This window comes from Lates calcarifer, linkage group LG15 (genome assembly GCF_001640805.2).
Source record: "Lates calcarifer isolate ASB-BC8 linkage group LG15, TLL_Latcal_v3, whole genome shotgun sequence".
Classification (NCBI taxonomy): domain Eukaryota; kingdom Metazoa; phylum Chordata; class Actinopteri; family Centropomidae; genus Lates; species Lates calcarifer.
This window is the reverse complement of record NC_066847.1, coordinates 8,402,967-8,430,364: the sequence shown is the minus strand read 5'-3', so window position 1 is coordinate 8,430,364 and position 27,398 is coordinate 8,402,967. Positions and strand designations below refer to the sequence as shown.

The 27,398-nt window shown below is 42.1% G+C and overlaps 2 protein-coding genes and 1 long non-coding RNA gene across 10 annotated transcripts in view; 2 read left to right on the top strand and 1 right to left on the bottom strand.

The window, feature by feature from the left end:
- Positions 1 to 27,398, bottom strand: part of LOC108898509 (Scm polycomb group protein homolog 1) — a 132,044-nt gene that overhangs the window by 53,524 nt on the left and 51,122 nt on the right. For 6 of the 8 annotated variants that reach the window (XM_051076006.1, XM_051076007.1, XM_051076005.1 and 3 more), the window contains 7 exons: positions 26,530 to 26,774; positions 25,902 to 26,093; positions 25,009 to 25,135; positions 24,435 to 24,635; positions 23,892 to 24,062; positions 22,873 to 22,995; positions 21,708 to 21,839 (listed from right to left, as the gene is read on the bottom strand). In XM_051076006.1, the coding sequence (XP_050931963.1) occupies positions 21,708 to 21,839; positions 22,873 to 22,995; positions 23,892 to 24,062; positions 24,435 to 24,635; positions 25,009 to 25,135; positions 25,902 to 26,093; positions 26,530 to 26,774 (1,191 nt within the window). Of the gene's footprint in view, positions 1 to 19,424; positions 20,321 to 20,453; positions 20,588 to 21,707; positions 21,840 to 22,872; positions 22,996 to 23,891; positions 24,063 to 24,434; positions 24,636 to 25,008; positions 25,136 to 25,901; positions 26,094 to 26,529; positions 26,775 to 27,398 lie in introns of those variants that run through there. The other 2 variants (XM_018698410.2, XM_018698402.2) reach the window with 1 other exon arrangement.
- Positions 475 to 19,844, top strand: LOC108898539 (uncharacterized). The gene is made up of 4 exons (XR_001963451.2): positions 475 to 702; positions 17,205 to 17,257; positions 18,043 to 18,098; positions 18,192 to 19,844. It is a non-coding gene; the product is annotated as an uncharacterized LOC108898539 (long non-coding RNA).
- On the top strand, positions 9,925 to 12,758 carry cited4b (Cbp/p300-interacting transactivator, with Glu/Asp-rich carboxy-terminal domain, 4b). Its single transcript, XM_018698389.2, has 2 exons — positions 9,925 to 10,137; positions 11,074 to 12,758. Exon 2 carries the CDS (start codon positions 11,083 to 11,085, stop codon positions 11,839 to 11,841), a length of 759 nt encoding a protein of 252 aa, XP_018553905.1. The 5' UTR covers positions 9,925 to 10,137; positions 11,074 to 11,082; the 3' UTR covers positions 11,842 to 12,758.

The following is a 27,398-nucleotide window of genomic DNA, read 5'->3' as shown; positions in this document are numbered from 1 at the left end:
TTTTGGTCTTTGTTCACTCAGGTCAGCATTGTCAAAGCAGCTTGCAATTGGTCAGTGGTACAAATTTCCCAAAGTTGTACAAAAGCTCAAACAAATCCACTGGTTGCAGTGAATCCCCTGAAATTTTGCTGTTATGCTACTCTCTGCTTCTGACTTCCAGTGTCTGTAGTATGTATAATAGCTTAAATGTACAGTATACTACAGCATATTCACTGGATAATATTCATATTTGCAAACTGTTTGAACATGCATTTCCGTTCTTAAATCAGTATTTGAAAGTGTTATTTGACAGTTTCTTGCAGTGGATGGATATTGTTATGGATATATGACAGTCGCCTTTTGGTTTTTATTCTCTATCCTCTGTTCTTGATTCATGGTTTCAAACAGCAATATCCAGGGATGAGCCTAGAGTGGATCTTGGATAAGCCTCTAGCCCTTGGCTTAGGTCCCCACCCCCACCTCTCCAGTGCTCATTCTCCTTTTCTTTCTCCCTCGGCCGCTCTCTTTCTCTCTCTGTCTTCCTCTCTCTCTCTCAAACAGACGCACATACAGGGACTCCAAAAGCTCTACAGACACTCTTTGCCAATTTAATAAAGAAAGACTTTGTCATGCGTATCTCTCCCACAGCTTCCTGGCCAGAGTGACAACAGTGTGGGTGAGTGGAAAAACAGGAAGAGGACAGGCGGACTTTAGGCAGCTCTGGTGGGTAGTGGATTGGCCTGCGTGTTTATGTGTGTGTCTGTGTGGACGCCTGTGCATGTGTATATACACCATATGTGTAAACCTGCAAAGACATGTGCTCAACAGGACATTTAGATGGGATGGTGGTTTAACACCTCCCCGGTCAGGAAGGAGAACTAGCTGTTTCCTGGTGGGGACATCCAACTTTCAGCGCCTGTGTAGGCGTGAGGATATGGCTCTACCATTAATAGCGCTGGCTCAAAACTGATCTTTTCTACTGGTATATCTATGAGTTCAATATGAACTGAGTTTACACTAGTACGTACTGCCTCCAGGAAATAGCCATGCACTTGCACTCTAAACCAGACACTATCAAAAACTTTTGCATCCTCCCGCCTACTCGCCTTTTATATGTTACTAAACGCTGCCCTTGACACTCCCCATACACGCCCAACTACTGCCTGTATGCCGACAAATGCCAAAGAGGCTCCTTGGGAGCTTCAGGGATCACCGGATTCGTTCATGTACCACAGCCAGACAGCAGACTCAGTTCTTGTTAGCCTGTTAGCCTGTGGATATTACTCCTGATTCCTGCTGCCTGCGGACTTTGGAGAAACTCACTGCTGCAGTTTAGTTAGGTTACTCCAGGTTATTCTTCATTTCTACTACTGATACAACATATATATGAGTACTGTAAAAATACATACCATACCATACCATAAACACCTCTTGATTCGCTAAATTATCAGCTACATGTAGACTGCAGATTAATACTTTGTAGATATCAAAGCATATTTTTACTTCCATTGGGTATTGACATGTCATGATACTGTGTCATGCATTCTTGTGGCCTGAAAGCTGCACAACACCAAATACAGGCAAAATCTGAATACTCTCAATACATTCAGAGGTCCACACCCAGTATATACCAAGGGAAAAAAGAACACTCAAACATCCCAATACTAACCATTAACATAGCTCATGATAGGAAGACCGATGGACAAAGACCATAGGGGGAATTTCGCCCAGGCAGAGAGCTTTTGGGGGAACTCAATAATGCATGATTTGTGTTTTCTTGGTAGTGCAGCATGATTGCTTTCCTGAATGTCCCTCTGGAGGATGAATATGTCTGAAAATGTACAGATCCCTCAACTGTTATCAAATATACTCTAAAAGATACAACACTGTGCCTTTTAGAACTTGGTTGTACTTTTATCACCACCCCAGAGACCAAAGGTTACCTGTTCTACCCTGTTTTTAAGCATCTGAGCAGACCACCACTGCAATTCTGCAATATTTTCCTCATCACCCACACTTTCCCTGCTAATTATTTTGCTGCTGTCAAAGATGTTGTAACCAACTGCTTGAATACTAACTGTGTGTCCAAACAGATTTCTGCTGTGAGTGAGTCATTTGGTAAATATAGGGAGTGACAGCACTGACTTTCAATTTGGACTCAGCTGTTTAGCAGTCTAGTTGGAACACACAAACACGATGACAGACAGACAGACAGACAGACACACACACACACACACACACACACACGCATACACAGCTGTCAGGGTGTTCAGAGAAGACATTTGAATTCTGCACTGCACACATGTACGAGATGGAAATGCAGTGTGCAAACATGGCGTGACATGAAACCTTGGCTTGAAAATAGGTCATTTCATAGGTTGTACAGCGTTTGAACTGCCTCAAGTGTTATTGCACCAATGTATCAGTAGATGAGACCTGCTTTAGCTTGACAGCCAGAGAGGCTCCCCAGATGGTGAACAGAAAAATGAAATTATGCCCAGAACAATCCAGATTCTTATTGTCCACAAAAGGCTGTTAGTTCCTGGTGTTTTTATGAGACTGAGCTACACTCAGAGCTGCCTTACACCTCACTGTCATATTTACGCCTTGAGATTTATTTTGGAGAAGTGAACAAAGCCCACCCCAAATCCCCCAGCCTGACACAGAGACACATCTGTTTACCGAAGAGGTGAGTGTGAGGGAGGCAGACGGTATGGGTAAGGTCACAGGTACACGTGCATGCACGTGCACAATCCTCGCCTGCACACGCGCGTGCATAGGTGTTATGTTTGTTTGTGGAGGGGAAGAGTGTCACAGGGTGCTTTAGCCCTGCCACAAACCCGACTCCTCCTGACATCTGTGAGTCAATTAGCTGACTGTAGAGAAAACATCCCTGCCCCCTCTTTCCCACACCCTCCCTTCCCTCCATGCATCCCTTCCTCCAACCAAACAACTCCAACCAGCCAGCTAGCCAGTCAGGCAGCCAGTTAGGTAGTGTAGCATAGCAGCTCCTGTCTGCCCTGGCTGGTGCGAGGCACTGGGGGAGGGGCGCTAGTCAGGGCCGGGGGGTGGGGGGTGTTGGGGGTGATGAGGTTGGATGTCAAGAATGTGGCTCAGGGTCTGCTCTTTTGTGTATTTTGTGCAAGATGAATAGGCCCATGGCAGGCTGGGGTGCTAGTCGGCTGCAGTTCCCCGTTGATTTGTGTGTTAGAAAAGCCTGAAGGCCCTGGCCTGCCCCTCTTGAAATGAGACAGACGGATAATGAAGGCTGCTGGGTGAACAACTTAAACGCCCACTACATATAGACATAACTATTTCAATGTGTTATTTCCTCCTTGGCTCATTCTTGTCTCAATATTGCGTATAGCTTCATTATCTCTCCTCTGTCCATCTCTGTCTCTCTGTCCATGCCTCCCAGAGCCCCCTATCAGGACAGTTATTGTTTGCTAAGCTGGTGTGGGGGCTGTTCTTTTTTGTGCCTGGTGCATCCCATATTCCCTTCCCCACTCGTCCCCAATGCCCTCCAAGTCCTGAGGCTACTGCTATGGAAATATGCTTCAGTCACATTGCTAATTATTTAAGAGTCGTCACCTCATTAACAGTGCTGAGAGATAATGAATGATTAATAGGTCATTCTTCACATCGTCACTGTGTTCTCCCACTCCCTCCTTCCACATGAGCTACTTGTTTGACAGGTTGTGCTAGCTCCTGTTGTCCATTTAGTCTTTGTATCCCCCACACTCCTGCTCTGTATGTGCATGTTCGCAGAGGTAACTGGAAACATCATCAGTGGCTGTTAGGCAGGAAGTGCAGTGAAGGGGACATGATTAGTGTTTGTGTCGACAATGATCCCTCAGGCTAGTAAATGCTGAAGAATGGTGTTGCCTGGAAATGCAGGCAGTGGGCTTGTGGTGCTGACTGTAAATGACTGACACTGTTTGGTTATGAGCCAAGACTGGATACATGAAACCAATCACGTTTGTGTAGCTTGCATTAAGTCATCACTGGAGAGAGTGAACACCTGCAGGCACAAATACTGCTTATCATGTCTTTGCTATCACGATAAGTACGCTGGGAATTCTCAGCTGTAGCGGGGAAGTTGTTTCAGTGGTTATCTGGTGTCTCAGACATCCCCTCATGGTCTCAGCTTTCTCAGCTAACAGGAACTTTGCACTCTTTTTTAAGACATTATGACAGCTCTTTTCCTTCTACCACTCAAGGTCTCAGTATGCTTTCTCAAAGCTATACAACATGTCATCTGACCACATCTTCAGGAAAAGTGTTTATGTTGTTTTTGCTGTTTTGGATGGCCACAGTTGCAGCTGTGGGCAAAAAGACTGTTTTAACAGAAAGGGGATGAGCTGGAGAATGGGAGAATAAATCAGACAAATGAGGATAACAGCACACAGTTTTGGACAGTCTATCCTCTGAGGCAATCCGGGTGTTGCGCTCGGGTGTGTGGAAGTATGTGGTTGTGGGGAATGACAGAAGAGAAATCCAGAGGGAAGTTCAGTTGCTGTTGAACTGGCCTCAACTCTTACCACGATGCGATGTCATTGGTCAAGGAGCTGTGCTGGCCAGTCAAAAACATGCAAGACCACGTTCCTCTTGGATTCCTTTGTAACATGAATGGTGTATGTCTCCTGTTTACTTGCAGTCATGGTGAGGAAAGATACATACGCAAGATACAATAGTCACTGCAGTGGTTTTAGTTGTAAAATTCCTATTGTAGCATTGGAAAGGATTCTGCAGTGTTTTGCTGTCTGATAAGCATTTAAATGCAATAATCTGTTACTCAGGCTGGGCTTCCTAGATTGTGTTTCGTTGTTTCACCGATACCTTGCTCACCCGACAAACTAGTCCTTTTCTAGCATAGCCCTGCTGTTAGTTTGTCACCTCCGCACACACCCGGGAAAATGATGGAGGCCCCACAATTCCACTGTCAGAAGACACAAGAAGACACTGTCAGATGCTACACATCAACCAATTTGACGAACATGTTCTTAAAAAACGATTCCTCAAGACCCTTAAGACATCGGTGTGAGGAATGGGTGCGCCGTTAACCAGTTACTGTGTGTTACCTCTTTTTATGCTAAAATGATTTTCATTCCATCTACGAGTGTGGCAGTTGAGAACAACTATAAACACTTTCGCCTTCCAACATGTCATCAAACCATGTACAAACAAGTTAATTTCGACCACACCCTTGACCTTTCATTGTGGGCTTGTGCAATAATTTAATATTGCTGTATATTGCCTCTCTGTGGAATATGATTATACCATATTAATATGGTACAGAAATCTGTCCATTTGTCCAAATCAATATAACTGTGCAAAGCTGTAATTAAACTAAAAACATTGGTTACTGCAGATTTTGTTTAACGCGTGTGGGGAGCTTTGTGCCTTGTAATATTTAACAGTGGAACAGAGTTAATTACACTGAACATCAGTTTATTTTAATAAAAGCTGTATGATAATTTAGCATACACTGACCATATTTTTATACAATGTTATGATATTGATTTTAATTATATTGTCTGGTTAAATAAGACTGACTTAATTTTCTCCTTGCATACAATGAGCCCATTCTTACCAACTCCACTCTTGAAACAACTTTTCTTGTATCTTGTTAGAAGTGGTAAAGAGATCAGTACTATTTTAAATGGCATGAAGGAAGTGTGCAAAACAATGCCAATCAGGTATATAACCATCCAACACTAATGGACCAAAGTTCATAGAGAGGAAGTAATGGCTGTTCTTAAAGGGGAAAAGTCTGTTATTTAACTTTATATAGAACAATCAAAAGAGTTGTTGGAAAGTTCCTTTAATGTAGTGAGTTCTGACCACCCTCGCCCCACCAAATAACTACTTTCTCTCAGGCCTCACCCCTCACTTGTGGCCTCAGGTTCGTGAGTGGCAGTTACTGGGTTTCTCCCCCTCCCTCCCTCGCAAAGTCCCTCACCCACTTCACCCCCATGGTATGTTTGAGTCAGACCCTCCCCCACTCCCTCCCCCGTTAGCCTTGACTCAGGCTTATTGCCCTCTCTCAGCTGCTTGGCTGAACAGTGACTGTTGATTGGTGGTTGAGATGGAGAAGGAAGCCTTGGGAGTATTTATAGAGACTCTCTCATTTACCAGAACAATAACAACCCTCCCCCACACTAAGAGAGCAAGAGAGTGAGAGACAGAAAGACAGAGAGAGAGAGAGGGAGAGAGAGAGAGAGAGAGAGAGAGAGAGAGAGAGAGAGAGAGAGGCAAACTGACTTTTGGTTTCACATCTTCAGGGAAATGTGCATACTAGGACACACTTTATCCTGCTGAATAAGGTGGCTGTCCATTCATATTGATACTGTGTGACCATAATAACAGAAGAGGCTTCAAATTATTTATTTTATAATTCATTCATGTCTTAATTCAAAATCTAGAGAGCTAACTTCAAAGATGTTTTGAAAAGTGTGTTATCCAGCATTGCTTTAAGCAGTTTAAGTTAGTCTGGCTGACTCCAGTGAGTGCAACAAGTGAAAAGTATTAAATCAGTTGATGGCCACAATTAGAAGCAGCAGATATGGGTAGTACTTTAGTATTTAGTAATTATATCCCTATTAAATACTGGAGCCCAAGTAATTTCCAGGTATTAAAACACATACAGTGAGAATTTACTTAACTGGGACAAGCCAGTTCATTGTATATCAGGAATGCTTCCCAATACCAGGAATATACTGATGTAAGTGAAACCAGTTTATTTTAAGGATCTGGCACATGATGATTTTCTGGGTATAACAGTCATATAGCTCCACCTCTATAAACCCACGTGTCTGTATCAGCCATAAGGCTTGATACAGTGCTAACATTGCCAGTAATTACGTGCTGAGACGGAGCTGGGAGGATTAGTCAGGCCGGTAGAATTGAGTCAGCTGGTCTTAGATCAGTGGCTAAAAAAGTTGCTGGTGACAGAAATTAGAGATGACTTGAGTGATTAGTTCAGTATCTGATGGTAGATGATAACTGTGGTTCATAGTGTGAAGGGTAGCTGCCCATTAGACTGCCCATATAATCTTTAAGCTCATTAAACACATGACTCATCTCAGCCTGTAGAACACAGAAAAGGGTACTGCTGCTCAGAGTGAATACTATGACACTCATACAGTGTTGTATGAGTGCAATGCAGGAAGCACTAATATTGTAATTTAAGTAAATAAAGTATTTTATGAAGACAACTTAACTAAACAATGCTATGTTTATGTTTCATAACCTTGGTTTTCCTGGCAACCGGGAATATACTCACATGCTCTTCACATTTGAGGAATTAAAACAAAAATTCTTGTTAAAACACTTAAACACAAATATGTATCCTTTATTCACTGCTACTTCCTCACTCCCAAGACTTCCTCAGGGAATAAAATACTACCTTGGAACAATGAGACTGGAGAAGAAATAACAAAGGCAGAGTGGAAATATCACAATCACAAGTTTTAACTATGAATAACAAATTCAAATGTAAGTGGGATGTCTGTCATTATTTCTGTTTGGTATGTACAAAAAGTACAAACAAAACAGTGTTAGCTTGTTGACTGGCTACCAATAGGAACATTTTGTTCCACTATTTCCTTGTTCTTTAGTTGTGAGTGTTACATTTCTTTAAGCCTCTCCTCTACCAACTCACAGACCCAGGGATGAAGTTGGTAATAAGTGCATCACCTAGCAGGAACATCGTCTGTGCAGAACATCAGTGTTCCACTACACTACACTCCAGTGTGTTCTTTTGCTCTAAGGAGACTCTCCACACATTCCCAGACCCTGTTGAGGAGCAACAAACATTGGCCTCTACAGACTTTCTTGAAGTCTGACATGGAGGGCAGAGAAACTGCCAGGTAGGAACATGGAAAATTGTTGGAAGTAGCGCAATTGCCCTAGACAGAGTGTCCAGGCAGATGACGCAGGAACAGAGAGGGTCAACTACTGTGACCAAGTCCAAATACGTAGGGCACAGTTTTGCTCAGTCTACTGACAAAACACTCAGCCGTCTGACTGTGTTATTATCTGCTGTCAAGAGTTGACAAGGTTGAGGCCTTTTGTGAGGGGAGCTCATCAAAAGCTGAAAAAGTTCACACTGATTTGCTGAGAATATGTGAATACAAATATGTGAAGCTAAGTGACAAATTTGTTAGAAGATGACACCTGTGTGAAATCAACTCATCATGCAACAGCAGCATTTTTATTGCATGTTTTACAGTGTAGCACAGGGGTGTATCCAAGCTGGGAATGGAAGCAAAGCTTTATAGCCTATTGCTCCTGTTAACACAGTCACATGAACTCTCCCTCTCTCTCTTGCTCTTTCTCCTTGAAATGCAAACATACATGCACACTCTCACACAAGCATAGAAATCAATAAATGGCTTAAGACAAGCTGTGTGGAGGCTACTTCCCTAAACCATAGACTATAGTCAGAGATGTGGATAAATCTGCGAAACATACACAACGTATAGAAAAAGAGCCTTTAAGGGATAGTACTGTAGTGTATTCTCATCTAATTACAACAATGCAATGGATATATAATTACAAAATGCACATCTTCCACCACAATCAGGCTGATTGGAATTTCATGCAAATATCCAGGGTTTTTAAACAGACACAGTGATGTGATTGGTGAGCTCCAGAAGGTTTGGACACATTGCCTGTGCTCTTTAATGCAAATGACACTATTAAGAGCTTTTGGCCCAGGGACAAAAACAAAGATTGTTTGATGCATTTTAAAAACGCTTGCTTGTCATATGAGCACAGACTGCATTAACTTTATATAGCACACATGCTCTACTAAAAGAGTGTCCATCACAGCACCACAAAAACTTGTGTTGATTCTCTGTTTTGTTTGGACTGACTAGCTGGGTGAGTTTCTCCGAAAACACCAACACCTGGGAGTGGCTTATTAACACTAGCTTAAAGTGGCCGGACAATGTCAAACAATGACAAACGCTTGCCAGTGGTTGCCCATTTATAGACAAATTCCCCCGACAATAGATTGGCTCACTCTCCCAAAGTGCTTCCATTCATTTGCAATTGCAGGCAAGAGGTCATTGTCCTGAAGTGGGCAATCAAGGGACGTGTGCATCTGCAGAGTGGAGGTACAAACACACACACAGAAAAGACACACGGAAACATACACACACGCCTGCGTCCATAGTCCATATGTGTAAACAAGGAAGCAAACACACATTTGTGCACAGTAGTAGTTACACTGCTGCTGCTGCAGCCAGTGTGGCCTAGAATAGCACACAGGCTACATTCCTCTGCCCTCCCTCCACCGCCTGGCTGAGGCTAACACACAGCAGACTGGTGTGTCACATGGACCAACACTGATCTCAGTCATCTTGGAGATGAAGTGTACATGCACATACCAGAGTAACACTCTTGCTAAACACACACACACACACACACAAGCCAAACAGATAAGTAAGTGCAGTCAAGTTAAAAACATGAATTTCTACTCTAAGGTCATGGTGCTTGGCACTCATGTGTGTTTGCTGACTCCTACAGGCATTCATAAAACATATATAACATATTCATAATACATATACAGAAACAAACAAAAAATATATCATGTAATTAAATAATAGTCTTATCTATCTATCTATCTATCTATCTATCTATCTATCTATCTATCTAACATTAAGAAAACTTAATGACAGCCCTTTTATTCTACCAATTCAAACACAACAGCAGCAGTTACTTATGAAGACAAACAAGATGTCCAAATATTCTTTCAAAAAGAAACAGTGGGGAGGAGGGTATTTAAATTGCCTACTGTGTCACTGCTCTCCAACAGCCCTTTTTTTCTACGCCCATGCACAATTATATTAAGTAGGGCCAATAGGAACAAAGAAGAGGCAGGACCGAGGCTCCACCTCTCCCCGACTGCCTTCCTCTGAGCTTTTTAGATGTACATAATCCCTGAGTTGACCCAGAAAATAGGCAGTCGTTTCAAGATCTGATGCGGCAGTCTTTGTGCACACCGTCCCCGCTTGAGCATGAAGCGTAACCCTGTGGAATACATACTGTAATTCAGAGGAGCCTTTGCCTTGCAGGAGGGGGGAAGAAAAGTGTTTTAAAAGACGGAGCCGAAGCAAGTCGCGCAACTTTGTGGAAACGTAGCGGATACGGGTAAGTGATTTTTATCGGATTTATTTGTTGGAGAAATTGGTTTTTTTGGTCTGTGGTGGTCTCAGGGGCTGCTGCTGCTCCATTGTTTGCATTCCCCTGTTTCAAACTCGAGACTAACAAAATGGTTAATATTAGTCCACAGCGTCGGGGAAATGACCGAATACAAACATTTAAACAAACCGAGACACTGTAATCGGCAGAAAAAAACCGAAGCTTTTGTTGAATTTTATGCCTTGTTAGAAATGTGGTGATTCAGCTGTTGGGGAGATGTTGCATGATGTCAGTGTTCTTTGTTGCAACCTTACGTGCGTAAAATGTAACTGATTTTTCTGCCTCAGCTGACATGCAACATAGACGGGGATTTAAGCAATGCATCACGCGATACACGCATTTTTCCTCTGTTTTGTCGATCCCGTCGTGCACGAATTATCCAGCTGAAAAAAAACGTACCCAATCAATGTATGTTAACCTGTAATTTCAACCTGGGCGTTCATACCTTGGCACAAAGAGGGGAGGTTTTAAGAAGACTAAACACCCCAGTATGGTTTTCAGTGTTCGCCAATAGGCAAAACAATCATGCAGATATTTTTCCCCCGGAAGCGTTTTCGGTGGTTTAACTTGAGGTGGGATTGTGACATTACAGGGAAAATGTACCTTTGTTTCTTTTTCAATGAAGGTGAAGCTTGTGGTCACTGTAAAGGAAGTCAGTAGGCAGGGTATGAAATTGGGTTTGCTGCACAGCAATGTAAATCACACTTGGCAACATTAACACCATTGCTGTGTGTCCAGTTTGATGCTGGTTCACATGGGCTGTTAAATATGTGCTCATCGCGACAGACTTGATAGTGGTGCACATTTTCTGAGATGTTTTTACTGGTTCCAAACATCTTGCCTGCTGTTTGCATTGTCCTAACAATGTCTCCTCTCTGCTCATAGACAGGAGGCATGGCAGACCATCTGATGATGCCCATGAATCACGGCTCAGCGGGCGCCAGTCTCCACGGTTACAGGATGGGCATGAACGGTGGCCTGCAGGCAGGTCACCAGCAGCATGCCAACCAGCAGGGCATGCGGGCGATGCCCAATGGCCAGATGATGCACTACGGTGGCGCCCAGGCCAACATGGAGACCGCCATGAGACAGCGGCAGGGCATGGTGGGAGGACCCATGAATGGACAGCTGAATGGGGCCCAGATGGGTCACCACCAGATGACCTCTGGTAACATGATGTATAATGGCCAGCCCCAGCAGCAACAGCATCACCCTCAGCAGCAGCAGCATCACATGCACCCACAGCAGCACCAGCAACAACCCCAGCACCCACAGCAGCAGCAGCAGCAGCAACAGTTCATGAACGGAGGGTTAACATCCCAACAGCTCATGGCCAGCATGCAGCTGCAGAAACTCAACACCCAGTATCACGGACACCCACTGGGGCCTATGGGTGGGAACCACATGGGACCCACGACCCAGTACCGCATGAACCCGGCCCAGCTGGCTAACATGCAGCACATGGCCGGACCGGCGCTGGCCCTGAACGGCATGGATGCGGATATGATCGACGAGGAGGTCCTGACCTCGCTGGTCATGGAGCTGGGTTTGGATCGGGTCCAAGAGCTGCCAGAACTCTTCTTGGGCCAGAACGAGTTTGACTTCATCTCAGACTTTGTCAGCAAACAGCAACCCAGCACTGTGAGTTGCTGAGAGGACCTGATTTTTGCAAAGGGGCACAAATGGACACAGAAGAGTGAGAATTGTCCAGGATGGATGAAGGGTACTCATCTCTTCACTTTTACTTTTGTGGGCACCTCTCCCTGTACAACTAAACCAAGTTGCGACGCAGAGTGCACAGAAGAGAACTCTGGATATCCACAGTGAATGCACAGTGCTCGCGTCTCACATGTGCTAGTGGCCAGAGGGTGGCTGGCTAAAAGGCCCAGTTCCACTTCTCCCATTTCCTGGACATGAATGTAATAAAGAAATGCTGAAATTCTTAAAAGCCACTCTGAACAATGCTATGACACTGTGTAGCCTCTAAGCTGGACTCCATGACAGTTTACCAGTAAAAAGGTGTATTTATTTATTCCTATCTGAGAAAACTGATATAAAGAACAACCACCTTCTCCACTTTGGGAACCAAGTGGCTTTAATTTTTTTTTTTTTTTTTCCTAAGAGTAGGATGAGGGAGGAAATTGAATTTTAAGTTCTCTGCTCATGATTTTTTCCCATTCTATTTGGCATAGTATTAAAAATAAGCTCAGATGACAAGGTCGTCCAAAAAGAGCCTGAATTTTTCTATCACTAAAGTCAGACATGACAGAAATACAATGTTATCTCATTTGAATGGGAGTCTCATCCAGATTTTAAAAATGGTTCACTTTTGGTAAAGTGCTGCCTTTTTAGATGTGATGTTCTCAAAAATCTCCTGCTTGTACTGTATGAAGCTGTAAAACTCCAACATGTCCACACTGTTGTGTTCTATGTGGAGATGTAGAACCGCCTTAATCACGCAGATTCTTATTTATTGGTTGTTTATATTGTCCCCTTTCTGTGGTCAAGATGGGGGGATGGTCTTTGTGAAAAGGGGGTTTTGAGGATCAATAAAGATGGCCTGGATAGAAGTGTGGCCTGCTTTTCCATTCATTGCACAGCTCTTCCCTCGGGCAGTGGAGAGCTAGCTAAGTGCTTAGGTTAACCTGTGGGTGAAGAGAAACCTCAGTTTCTCTCAAGTCTGGGGTGGAAATGTTTAAACAGATGCAATAATTATGCTTCTTGAGAAGGATATGTTCTCTACTCCAAATTTCCTGGGGTTTCAGTAGCCTATCTTTTCCTCAATTCACCATTTTCATCACTAAAAAGGCAATGTCGCTTACAGGGACATGATTGACATATGGTGATAATTACATGGTTTTCTGCTGGCTAGTAAAAGAACAGCTGTATTATATCAGTATACATCTGATAAGACATCCTAGGTAGTGATATCCAAATGAGATTTACTGTTTAACATTTATTTGTCAGTGATTAGCTACATAAATGCCATGCACTGACATTAAATGTAGGAAAAAATTCTTTGCTGTGTGTAAAGAGTAATGCGAGTGTGTGGTTGGGGGAAGTGACCAAAGAATGCTTACCTTGATGGGGGTTTAACTAACTTAAAGCTTGTAAGCCCTGACTCAAAGACAGCACTGCCTTTTCCCAGGTCACCCAGAGGATGGTGTGAAAAACTGCCTATTGGCTTTAAACAATAACTTTGAACAAATGACTTATGCAAATTCAAAACAACCCCTCTGCAGCCTACACCAAAGCCAGTTGGAAGAGTAAAACAATTTTCCTCCTATAATTGCATTCATTATGAAATGAGGGTAAAGAGATTCTCTGCGGTGGCTGAGTTTGTTGGATTGTTTTGTGCCTCCGGGCTATGAAAATGCTTGATTGAGGTCATGTTGGGAATGTCACTACTGCATTTAGCTTTTCACATTGTCAACAAAGGCATCTTTAGCAGTATCATGAGTAACAAGGGGAAAATGAGAGCAGGAATAGTGTTTTGCTGATTGCTCAATTTCTGAATCGACTCTGCTCTTAAAGCAGCTTCATCTATTTTCATTTGTCCAATTGTGTTAAAGGCCAGAGAGTTCAATTTGAAACACAGTATCATGGATGATCTAAACTAGAGTATGTTAGCCTGAATATGGGCCTGTTTCAAGTAACAAAGACTTGCTTAAGGGGTGTGTGTGTGTGTGTGTGTGTACGTGTGGATTTTCTTGGCTTGACACTGTCAAGAGAATGGCTCATAAGTAGGCCAACAGCCTTGGCACAGTGCTTAGTAACGGTTGCGGGTCCCTTGCCCAGTACCAATCTGGTGAGATGGTCTTCTGGTGTGTGGCACATGGGGCATTCTGGCACACTGTCAGAACTCTGTCTCCTCATATATCTCATAATTGTATGCTGCACTGTGAGCTCCTTGTTTAGCCCCAATTAAATGCAGAGGTTTTGTTTCTCGATTGTGACTCCATAGACGAAAGGCTAACTACGCCAAACAGCCCTGTTTGCGCTCCCAATCCCTTGTTATGACTGCCGCCTGCCTCACAGAGGCCAGTCTAGACGCAGGCTAAGCAGGGTGGGACACTCAGAGACGTTTACAGTTACTTCTGTTTTTCTTACTCTCTCGTTTTCAGCCCACCCACAGCAACTGCTCAACACAAGAGTGCGTCTTCCTGTGGCAGCTCGCTGTTTCTCTATATAAGTCAGAGACCAAAAGCCACATTCTGATAGAGAGGTAGACAGGCAAAGTGAAAGAGACAAGATAAGGAGGGGGAAGAGAGAATGTTAGGATTTCTCCAGTTTACAATTAGAAATTAGGTGGAGGGATTTTTTTTGTTCTACCCTTCGGGGATTTCTTCACCGGGTTTTCCCACAACACTTTTCTGATTCCATTGAAAACCCTTCAATAAACATCACGCGAGGCATGCTAAACGCGATCCAGATTACATTCCTCACTTCAGCCCCTTGTCTGTAAATGAACTGTATATCTCTATGCATTGAGTACTGTCTAGTTTTCACTTTCCAGGCTCTGGTCCAGCTGGTTTCAGGCCTGAGCTCGTGGTAATCTCAGGCGCTAGCACCAGTGACAGATAGGTGGTCATTTGCTGTTGTCACGCATGGCCAGGTCTTCACATGCACACACACATACACACACACACACACAGCATCAGCACACAGCCTGATCAAACAGGCAGACAGGGATACCTCAATATCAGTGTGGAGCCAGGGGAAGATAAAGGATTTATGTCTCAACTCTGGTCAATGTGATTCTTACACCCACACCTACAGCATGTTGTTAGACTGTGGCAGATCCATTATTGCTGTAAATGAGGAAATCCCAGTAGTGAAAGAACATCAAGAAAATTTAGCTAATTCACTGGAGATTGTGTAATTTTGAAACAGTATGACTAAACTGCAGGCTACCTCTCATTGGAGTACTGTTCTTAAGATAAAAAGAAGTTGTCTCTTCAAGAAAACCCCCAGTGTGAATAACTGTAAAGCAAAGAGTGAACTACACAATGAAAGTGAGAATCAAACTTGAGTTTCCCAGTTGAGAGGATGAGTTATTTATTGACAACAACAAGGGGCACAGTTCTATCTGTGTGTGTGTGAATATTGTGTGAGGAGGGCGCGTTTGAACTTGTCTGCTTTAACAAGAGTTTGGAGGTTTGTGGCATGTATTGTGTTAATCTTTATGTGTGCATGTAGTTGTGTGGGGGAGAGAGGGAGAGAGAGAGAGAGTGAGTGAGTGTGTGTGTGTGTATGTGTGGGGTTGTGTGCTGGCAGGGGGTAAATAAACAGCAGATCCCTCAGGGCAGGGTTCATTCAGTGGACATGTTGCTCAAGCCGAACTTCCTGATTTTCTAGCTGAACAGTCACCTTGTATCTCTACTTGACATGTGATCTTATTGGACACTGCTCCTCCCTCCCCTTACTTTAAATTCTTTCTTATTAAAAAAGCTAACACATCACATATATTTCAATGCAACAGGCCTCCTCTGGAAAACATCAGTTGTTGCACTGTTGGATTCTGCTCCCGGGCTTTTTAGTAAAGCTCAGCGACTCAGCTTGTAAGCAACAAAACCCTTCCTCTCTCCCACACGAGGGGAAAAAGCAATATAATCACATCACACTTTCTTTCCTGGAGACGCATAGTTTAGCTGTGTCTCGGTAATTGTTTTGTTTTCCATATGAATCCTGCTGAAGAGGCTTTTAAATGCAGCTATGTACCTCATACGTGCAGCCTCCGGAGGTAAGTAGCTGATTCTGGCATGTCGGGGCAGGTGACACTGGGGTTGCCTAGTGACTAGCGACTCCTCCTCCGACCCCCCTCCCCAAATCTGGGGGGTTGAATGGTTTGCCAGCTCTTTGAAGTAAAGGGGGGGGGGGTGTAAATAATTTATTTTCCTGCACACAGCTAACACTTCTCCATCGAGGCTGCTCAAACACATCGAGGTGTCCCAACAATGTCTAAAGGTGGTAAATATTTAAGGGTTGTGTGATTTACACAGTTGAGCCAAACTGAGCAGAGATGCGGTTTCGCAATAGCTGCAGAGAGTAAACCCCTAGAGTCAGCACATGTCAAGTAGAGATTGTTTGGTTACATCCCTTGTTAAAATGTTATTTAGTATTTTATTTTATTTGACAGTCTTCTAACCAGATGGGAGAGGTTTTTATCATGTAATTCAGACCAATTCAGCCATTGAAATAATCTTAAATTGACTTTCAAACTGCTTTACTATTTGGCACTGCGATGTGTCAAAGCCTGCCAAGCAGATTATAAAGAAATACAATCTAAAACAAATGCTGTGAAAATAATATTACACTTTTAAGGCTTAAAATGTTACATTTTGCTGACACTGTGTGAAAAAGGTGTTAAATCAACCAAAGTGTTCATGTTATTACACCTTACTGTGCACTATACTGTAGAGTTGAATCTGACAGTCTACAGAGATTGGACATTATAAGCTTCACAAAGATAGCATTTTGTTGAGGAGTTTTCTGGGCATTGTATGTGTTATAGAGAAGTTTATATTATTGTGTTCATCTCCTGCCTTTGCAATTTAATTTAACTCAGTCAAATTTAATTTGAGCAGGAAAATTGTTTCACTCAGCCTGGGAGTATTACAGGTTCGTAGGTTAGAAAAGAGGGAAACAGTATTAGTACAGGCTATGTTCTGTACACAGTGTCTTTGTGAGCAGGGCTTTAAGCCTATGTGCTAATCTGGTGACAGTGGCAAGCACATGCTACTAAAGACAGAGTAACAGGCTATAGGCTGGGGGATGGAATTAATACAAGAGAGTAGTTCTTGTCAGGCTTTACAAGTGTTATCCTGTGGGTGAAATGTACATATACTGCACAAGCAGTGTGTTTATGCTGAGGATAAATGTGTATTTTGTTTATGCCAGTGAGTAATTCATCCATATATTTGTCACACCTTTCTGTACTTTTTATGTTTATATCTGATTTCTGCATTTTTTACACTCACTGACAGATAATATCACGTGACCAATTTTCCTTGCAGGAAAATCCTGACATTGGCTGACCCACACCATCTGTAGGCAGAGGCCTGACAGGGTGAGTATGTTGGGGTGAGGGCTGTCAAGACTGAGAGTTCTTTGCAGATATTATCTCACAATCAAAAGTCACTGGAGACAAGTGAGTGGGGCAGGTCTGCATCCACATTTACAGAAAGTGATGAAATCAAATGTGATTTTAGAAACATCTGTTGCTAGACTTGCCTGTCACTGTCATGTATTATAAACACAATTTCTAAAGTAAAGGAAAAAATGGGCTCAGTTCGCTGAGATGTCACAGCTCCTCTGGGATGCGAACCAATTTTCATTTTTCTCCTTTTTATTTAGTAAAACACACCCCCACGGTTTGAATTGAAAAACTAAACAATAAACCTTAAACCATGACAGTTAGTCAGGCTGATCATATTCACGACTGACGTTTGGTCCTGTGTCATCAGCTCTTGAGGCATTTGCATGTTATACGTGGTCAGAGAAAGAGAACATCATGCGCTACGAACCAGGTCTTTAGCAATCTGGAAAAATGATCCAAAGATCAACCCAACAGCCCAAAAGGTGTGCTGGGAATTCTCAAATCACCTGGTGAGAAGGTGGTGGGGACTGAGCACCTTATTGTACGTACCGTCTCTCTCTCTAAATGTGCCCATTCTTGTCTGCTGAGTGTAACATTGCCATTCTAGCCCTGCAGACAATATGGCATTTTTAAGTTATATGACACCTGATGCAAAGACCTGAGAAAAGCGTTTTTTTTCTCACAGTTCTGAGTGATCTGCAAGCCCGCAAAACTTCCTTTCATACATACTGAAACTGTCTCGCTGCTCTTTACAGTGTATGACTGTTGGGGCAAAGAGTGGATGACTCAGGAGCTCTGCACAGCATTGTTGGTAAATATCAAGGGCAGGATTTCCCCAAAGTACCTAATACCACTGTACTTTATGTCAAAACAGTGACAATAACCTGCCCTTGTATGTTTTCAGTGGAACCAACCTGTGATACTGGATATTCACCTTACTACTTGGAGACCTCTGGCTGCTACTCTATCAGCAAAACAAGAGTGGAACCTGATAAAAACCCCACTGTAGTGTTAGGAGCTTAAGTGAAAACCCGCTTCACAACGTTCACAAACACAATATGCGCCACAAGGAGCTGTTATTTCTATAAATAGCTCTGGCTTCACGCACAACATTTTGGCTACTATTACACATCAACAAGCACAGGCATCAGCCATGAGCTGTGAGCTTGTCACATGTGCCTGAGCATAACACACAAACACAGCACAGATTGTCTGCATGTGTCATATGCTCGCACACAGAGACATGCATTCACACTCATCCATGTCAGTTAGAATCAGTGGGTTTGGTCACTGTTTTCAACCCAACGTGATACGTTTTCCTGTTTTCACTAGGAGGATGTGGTTAGATTTTTCTGTCGTGTGCTGAGCTGCTTCAGTAGACACAAGTAATTTCTCGCCCACAAGCACTAATAGCCCACTCATGTACTGACTGAAACAATGACAGCAATATTTACCAGAAACAACATGAACAATAGATACACATAATCATAGAGAGAGGGTCTTTAAATAATGGAGGATAAGTGCAATAACAACACAACAGCACAGGAGAAATACTGACGATGAAGCAACAAAATAGCAACTGTAAGAAGTCATCTTACGTGGTATAAAAATATCAGAGATTATCATGCTGAGTCTACCAGATGGAGAGATGGCCACCTATGGCAGTGCATGTCAGTGAGTCCCAAGGAGAAACAGTAAGGAGACATGTCTGCAAAAAAGGTAAACAGGGCTGTGCTGCCCTCTGTTGGTCAACCTCTGTAAATGGAAAAACCCTCAGTACATGGCACAGTTCCTCAAAATAAAAGTATGAATGAATAAATAATAGCGTCATTAATTTATATGCATGAACAATTTTAAACTGACATGCTAATTTTGATTCAGTATAGTTAAAGAATAAATATATACCAGTCACAGCTTCAAAATGTCAGATCTGGCCAACCTACATTTGTACGTTGTATATAATGAGGCTGTATGAAAAGGTCAGGCAAATTAAGAAAGAAAATATTGTCTAATTCAAATGATAAGTGAACAAATAAATATGTTTAGCAACAGAGTGTGAACACAAGCGTATAAACGGGATGTAGTCACAAACTGTGGCTTAAAAGGCTGATGTTGCAGAGTAAAACTAAACCAACTGTTGAATTATTATATATTTATTGAACAATGTTAAGTATGATAGGGCTCTCCATGTAGGAACTCTAATAATATAGTATAAAAAATTAAAAAAGTACAAATAACAAAGACAAGACAAGGCATTGTAAACAACATCCAGAATAAGACAAAAGAAACTGATTTCCTCATGGCAGTATTTTCAGAATAAATTTTTTTTTTTCCTTTCATAAAACATGTTTTTTCTCCCCATAATTAATATTGTTGTAACTGCAAAACTGTGCCTCAAACAGAGACGTTAATCAGAAACATTCCCAACTATTGGGATGAATGTAGTGATTTCTTTTCTTCCTTTAGGGTTTTCTTTCTTTTAGCATATCCAACACAAACCGTTGAAAAAGTCAAAAATACAAGTCCATATATTCAATGAAATACAAAATATGAAATGTACAGAATAAATGTAACATAATAAAAGCAGGCCAAAAAAGCCTTTTACAGTTAAATGGCCACAATATGACTCTTCAAGTTATACTGAAATGCAAAATGGATGACGGACAAGTGGGTGATCCTACGTATCCCATGCTGCCTTAGGGCTGGATTGTGCTACACAAAATAAACATTCCTCATTGGATGAGGTCAGGACAAGGTTATTTAATACCAGATATGGTGGTCTGATGGAAGTTGCTACATGTAAATGGTCAGTATATGTCCAATATGCAGTGCATGATATACTGATCCTCGAACAGGGAGGTGGGGTTGGAGTTTTAGTCCTTTGGAAGGCTGCTGCTGGTTGGCCTGACCTCCTCAAGCCCGTTTGAGCTTGTCGATGTGGAAGGTGAGTTTGAGGGCGGGACCGAGCTTCAAGCCCATATATTTCATCATCATGTCACTACGTAGCAACAGGAGTGCTTTGCCGTCAATCTCCTGTAGGGAAAAAGTAGTAAAAGTACTAAACAAGAAAACAACGTCTAATATCCAGAGAGAGAAAAAAGTTTATATTTGCTAATTCAGAATACAGTTATTCTAAGCATCTTCACCATTATGACTGAATACATACATGTTTTCTGAAAAGGTCAGCATGTGGAGCCAGCACTGGGTCGATATCTCTGATATACTGCATGACATCCTCCACTGTCCACAGGTTGGGATCCTGACCACTGGGCCTCGGGCTCTCTCGGAAGCTGCCTGAGCCTGAGGAAGCACAAGCATAAACTCAAATTCATAAAGACGGTCATTCATTGGCTATGCTATCTGCTTAACTGCGATTTTACTTCAATTTTTCACAAGGATCCAATGACACACTTTACTGTAGTTTGCAATACCAAAGTATCATTCAGGAAATAACTACATATAGAAGTAACAATGGTTGGAGCTGTCCTAGCACATGAGATAATCATTAGCCTGTCAAATAAACTAAATCTACCACTACACGTGTCCTGTGCTGATATGATAGAGCTGTAAAACCTGATTTATCCTTTTTGACAAAACAACTAAAACTCAGAATTATGCTTTTCAATTTTCCTTAACTGCTTACATCTGTGAGGGCCTGGGTGGAGAGCTAATTTTATAACTGCATGGACCGCACATGCCAACAAACATATGAACACATCCATGCATGCAGACACAGAATGTAGTACAACAGAACCACCCACTGTTTATGGTCTATAACCACCCATAAGTCATTCCAACAATCTGTGAAGTTTAAATCTGTAAACATTATTCAAAGACAGAATTTCTTTAAAAGTTGTGTTCACACATATCATTATCACTCTTAAAAACTGTATTGGTTAAAGCCTACTTACAGTTCATTCAACGTGATTCTTCTGATTCTATGGTGTTAGGCCGCATGCAGACAGACAACAGCATTGCGTGAAAAAAATGCAGCTCCCTCATTCATTTGAATGGGGCCTTTCCAGCATCACAGAGCAGGTGGTCCATGCAGAGGGCTCCAGTAAAAAACATGCAGCGTCGTCATCCGGCAAAGTGCTACGTTGCCCAATCAATTATGTGTAAGCGCACATTCCTGGTAGATCGGCGTATTTCTGCAGGTTATCTCGCAATCTTTCTCTGAAGATAAAATGACTGCTACTGCCATGACTTTCCAGAGTGATAAAATCCTGTATCAGAGTATTGGTATAAACCACTGTCCAGTATTGTTGGAAGCAACATGCCCGCAACCTTTTTTCTTTTTTTCTTTTTTTTTTGTTTTATTAAATGTGGAGCTGTTTTGGTATGATCAACCACAGCATTACAATCATTACAGTGAAGTACTGGAATGTTGTATGCATTCCTTATCAGTGTTTCTTCCTACCTGTGAAGTTGTTTTGATGCAGCAGCTTGGAGGGAGACCTCAGTCCGGGTGTCAGTCCCGTAGAGTTTGGAGAGAGAGGGCTCTTCTTTAAGTGCTCTGATGTGGCCACGCTGTTCTCCATGAAGGACTCACCTGGGAACAAAGCAGACAGAAACCTCTCAGATAAATCAACGCCCTGACACTTTAACAATCCCAAATAACAAGAGACCACCAGCCAAGAAATCCAACATAGTAAATATAGAGCGATTAAAACAAGAAGGAACACAACTGACGTTTTCCTCATAATGTACTTCACAGTAATATGCCTGTATCCTTCACAGAAAACTACAGTGGTTTGACTGTGGCCTTCTGTAAAAGTGGAAGGCCTTTTTAAGGGGGATATTACCCTTTAACATAAATCTCTTCAAATATTCCATTAACGTAATTAAAATCTGAGGAAATTGAAAGATGATTAAATGATTAACCTCCTGCCCCAGAACTTAATACCACTCGCTCCTGAGCCAAGAGCTTCTTCTATTTTATTAGCACCTTTTATATGATTATATAAGGCTTTACTGGACAAGTGAGAGCGGTTGATTATTAGAATAAAATGTCCTATATAAAATGCACTAATGCAGAGCATTAGAGTTGAGAGCCACTGCTTATATAAATAAATACCACTATACACATGAGAGGCTTGTTTAATCAGTGAAAACCTCTGATTTAAGTGTATTTCTAACTCATATTTTACTTACAAATAAAGAACAAAGAAAAACACTATTCTGAGGCATTTTAGAGAAATGAGAAATTAGCTGGCCAGGAGCAGACTACACAGAGTGCACAGCAGCTGATGTATTATCCTCCTATATATGGGAGGACTAAATGATTACTACTCTAATAGTGAAATCAAAGCAAACCATTAAAAGCAATAATGTGTTGCCCTATTAGGGGTGAGTGCACTAGTTAGAAAATCCAAATGTGGTACTGACATTGTGCTTTCTCTTGATATTACTGTCATCTGACTACCAATAATACTAATGTCCATAATTAGAGAAACGTTTTTCATAATTGCTGTCCAAATATGAACGAACAGTGCCCTTTTATAATCAATTATGTACATGAATGAGGCCTATAGTAGATAAAAAACAAACAAACAAACAAAAACCTCCCACTAAAATGAACATACCATCAGTGGAGTGCCGGGGGATTTTGGCCAGCTTCTGGGGCAGGGGACTGTTGTAGTTTTGTAGGAACCTCTTGGTGCCTCGGCCCGGGCCTGTCGTCAAGCTGTCACCAAAACTTCTCCTCTCTAAAACCAGCACATTTGGAGGAAAGAACTGATTCAGCTAAGAGACAGTGAAGTACAGATAAGTGAACCAGACTGTATATCATTTGGTTAAACTTAGCAAGAACTCTGCTGATGCAGTTTGGCATCTCATGCTCAATAAGACAAATACACTTGTGTATTTTGAATAGTGGAAATACAGAACCTGTCAAATAAAGAATTTGGTTTGTGTCAGGATTGTGTCTCAGCATGTAATTTACAGCATTCACAACAAACATTCATCCTGGCAATGAACAGCATATTTCATTCAACTTTTGTTTTTACTCCACTTGTAAGTATGCTATTAAATGGCTGTACAGCATGTAGCCAACAAAATCTCTTTTCATGTCTGATTTATCTTGCTCCCAAGAAATCTAAACTCTAACCATGAAATCTGAAGTTTCCCACATTAATTTGCCTTTTGTACAGCAGTGTAAAACATACTCCATAGATACTCAGGGGAGGCACACGGTGCGCCTCCCTCGAACATTTCTAAGATTTGTTTCTTAGAGGCTTACTGCCAACATCTCCACACGAGTGCAGCAGACAGATTTTCTTTTTATGCAGGGAGCTTTTTTTAAGTCTCCTAAAATGCACAACACAGGCTGCAAAAATGAAAGCACCAAACTAGCATTTTTGTTTTGTTTGTACTATTACTTTGTACTATTACTATACAATTTTTTGTTAAATGCTTTTCACATTCAACACAATGTGAACAGGCAATCTTCTATCATATTTGATTTTAATAACAAGGACAAGTTCAACTTACTTGCTGTAAATGATATTGGGCATTTGCATTCACCAGACATGGCATTAGAGCCTCCTAGGTATCATTAACATAAAGATATGAACTCCCAGATGGAACAGAGTACAACACTGACCTGTAGTGTATGTGTGACTGTTGTAGTGCAGGCCTCCTCTGGCGACAGGCTGACTGCCAAACAGAGGATCGCAGTGAAGGTTGTGGCAAAGTTTTTCCAGGAAGCGGAGAACGTAGGTGACACTGCTGACTGTGGGCAGGGTCAGGGTGTGCTGCTGCTGGTCAAAGTAGGCTGGACGGGATAAACAGGGGCAGATCAAAGGTCATATGCTATTTCAGTGCCATGTATGGTCAAAAACAAATAGAAGCACTTGTTCACTGATGTAAGACTAGACTTTATTCAAAAGTTTTATGTAACAATTTAAACAGAATTCATTCTTAACAAAGCAAGATCCTCATTCTTGAGTCTTTTAAATACCAGAAATAAATGCTAGTATGTTTTTGGTTCCTTGTCAACAGCACCACCACATTCTGCTCTAACAGACAATAATTGAACAAAGATGTGATATCACCACAATAAAAAGTAAACTCGCCCTAAAATGCAGTCTCTTCAGGACAGACAGTGAAATAATACTCCTTTTTAAAATGGGTGTATAATTTCTACCTGAAATGACTTCGCCGCCTTGGCCAGATTTGAGGCAGGAGAAGACGGTGCACTGGTTGTGGGCAGAGTCCACACAAGCCTGGACACACTGCTGAAGCACCGAAGAGGCCCGGCCTGGTCCGAAGTGATCCGGGAGCTGCTGGATACGCCGCTGGTCCAAATGGGGTCCCACCTTGCCATACTTGTTTAGGTACACACAAACTACAGAATAGAACAACAAGCCGAGGAGGATGTTTGACTTATTTAATCCATTAAACCACCACTTTGTTGACTTTAAACCATGTTTCCATATTAACTATAAGAGCAGAAACTCTTTTACTACTCACAATACTTGCCAAGTTTCTCTGCATCACAGAGACCCTGGCAGGTACAACAGACAGGTATTGTATTTTTGCTCTACTTTCCAACCAGTGTCAAGTGAAACCAAGGTATTCTGTCAGATTCTGTTGCCAAACAGCACAAAGCCACTGACAGTGTGTGTGCGAGTGTGACGGCATGAGTCAGACTCTAAAGCATGTACTGAACATCCAAGACAGGAAAACCCATCAATAATCATGTGCAGTATGTCATATACCTGTGGGAGCTTGTAGTGCAGAGTTGGGGATGGTGGCATTGTCCAGAGGCACAGTGCTGGTGTCAGGCTCTGGGGTACTGCTGGTGGGAGATGTGGGGACTGGATTAGGTACCACGCGTGGTTTTCTCTGGATACAGACACACACATTCAGACATTTTACATTATTTGTCTTTTTACTGGTACACCATATGCAACTCTTTTATGTTGCACTTGGTTATTATTTTCCCAGTCGAACTGATTAAACATAACATCATCCTGTAAATGTAACAACTTGTAACATCAGGGGAAAAAAAACACAGATCAAAAGGAAAAGTGATAACTCTGCCAAGTATTTTCATTAATCTCTCCTCGGTACATTATTGGGACCTGATGAGTGAAGCTACCAGCTTTGCCAGCACACATACTAGATGCTGCCAATTTCTATTGTGTACAACCACTGTGTTGTTTTTGCCCAGTTCATTTGAAATGGAAACTAGCTCAATCCGCCTTACTTGGAAAACAGCAGCAAACAGGATGGTATTCATTTCATTCACTTCTACCCTTTTTTGCTTACTACTTTGAAACAAATTCTTCTGTGGTGTTGTGAGGTTTAACTGGTCAGAAAAGTACTAACAAAACAGACAAGAGCAAGATATTGCAGAGTAGAGATTAACTTATCAACAGATGTAACATATCAATACAATAGTTATTCTTTAGTTTGTTTTTAATGGGCCAACTTGTTTAAATAAAGAAGGTGAGCACTGGACAACACATGCTGTTCACTCCTGAAATACTAATAGATGATGTACTAAAAGTACACACAACAGGTTCCCTCCTCATGTAGCCAAATGTTATAATGTAATATTCAGTGGTCAATTGATGCCTGTGCTTATGTGTATGTATTGGACGGCTACCTTGCTGCCAGGCTTGGGCCCTCTTTTCTTTGGGATCTTGATAGGTTCTGCCTGAGTCTGGGCCTGCTGCAGAGCTATCCTCTGTGCCCAGTTGGCAGGCAGTCTGCCCCTGGTTCGCCCTGGGCCTGTCACTGGCCGTCCAGGGCCAGCCATGGCATCTTCCAGCCAGCCAGCTCTCTTTGCCCAGCCCAGCTGCAAACAAAGGGCAATGGAGACACAGAGTCAAGAGGGGAAATCTCTTCATGCTGTGAGATATTTGCCTCTGAGATTTCTGCCATCCAAATACAATGACGGTGAATGGTGTTTTGTCTGTGGTGCTCACAGCATGAAAAAGTCAAAACCAACATGTCTTTCCAGAAAAAATGTCCCAGTTACTTTGGCTAATCCTCAAACCTTTCTGTGAACGGAAACTGTGCCCATACTTTTTTTGTTTCACCTCCATTGTATATGGGAAGAGGCAGAAATCTCAGATACCGATATCTCAAAACCTGGAAAATAAAACCAAAACTCCATGGCTAGACATTGGATGCAAATGAGAAAATATGATTTTGTAATTTGGGTGAACTGACCCTGCCATTAAAATCAACTGTTTGCCCCTGATGGTATCTTTAAACCACTTCATGCCTACCTTACTGCCAGGTTTGGGCCCTCGTTTTTTGGGAATCTTGATGGGCCCCAGCTCTTTGCCTGGCTGGATGCTCTGTGGTCCCAATGCTGAGGCCTTCTGACTCCAGGGCCCTGTAACCTTGGTTTTCCTGCGGCCTGGCTTACGTCCTCTCTGACCTGGAGGTCTGCCCACTGTTGGGGTGGGGTGCATGGCTGGGCTCTCCACACTCCCGTCTGTCAATGCCCCAAGGCTCTTAGGCAACACTACTGCATGGGCAAAGATGGACAGATACATAAGAAAGGGGAGCTGAGTAAAAAGCTGTGGTGTTGCAGTGAAAAAGAACAAATTAAGAATCATAGCTCCAGGTTTCCCATTTAATCACAGGGAGTAAAATGAAATATAATCATTTTTTGCACAGTCAGGATAGTCATTTTCTCATTAATTGCATTAGAGAGAAGGAAAGGGTGAGAGGTTATATAAAGAAGTGCATGCTCCAATTCGCATTGAAAAATTTAACCTTTCAATGAACTAACAGGCTATAGTTAGTTTTTTTCCTGCATATAAATATGGTCACAGAACTAAGAGTCTGGAGAAATTCACTGCAATAAGATTTTTCTACATGGATTAAGGGAGGGACAAAAAAATACATGCAGCAGTTAAGTATGATACACTGTTTTGCAGTATGATTTACATACATTTCTAATGGGATACTTTCTGTTTGTAAGCACCAAATATATACCATATATACCATTATGGTGGGTACAATATATCATTACAGTATTGTATTGTGAAATCAGGCATCAACTGAATGAACTGTAATCCATAAAAACCAACAGAGGATGAAGACCAAGCACAGGAAAAACAAGGACAGAAAAATATCAGACAAGAGG

Coding starts and splice junctions, on each gene's coding strand:
- cited4b (XM_018698389.2), top strand. CDS start 11,083: ATGGCAGACCATCTGATGATGCCCATGAATCACGGCTCAGCGGGCGCC.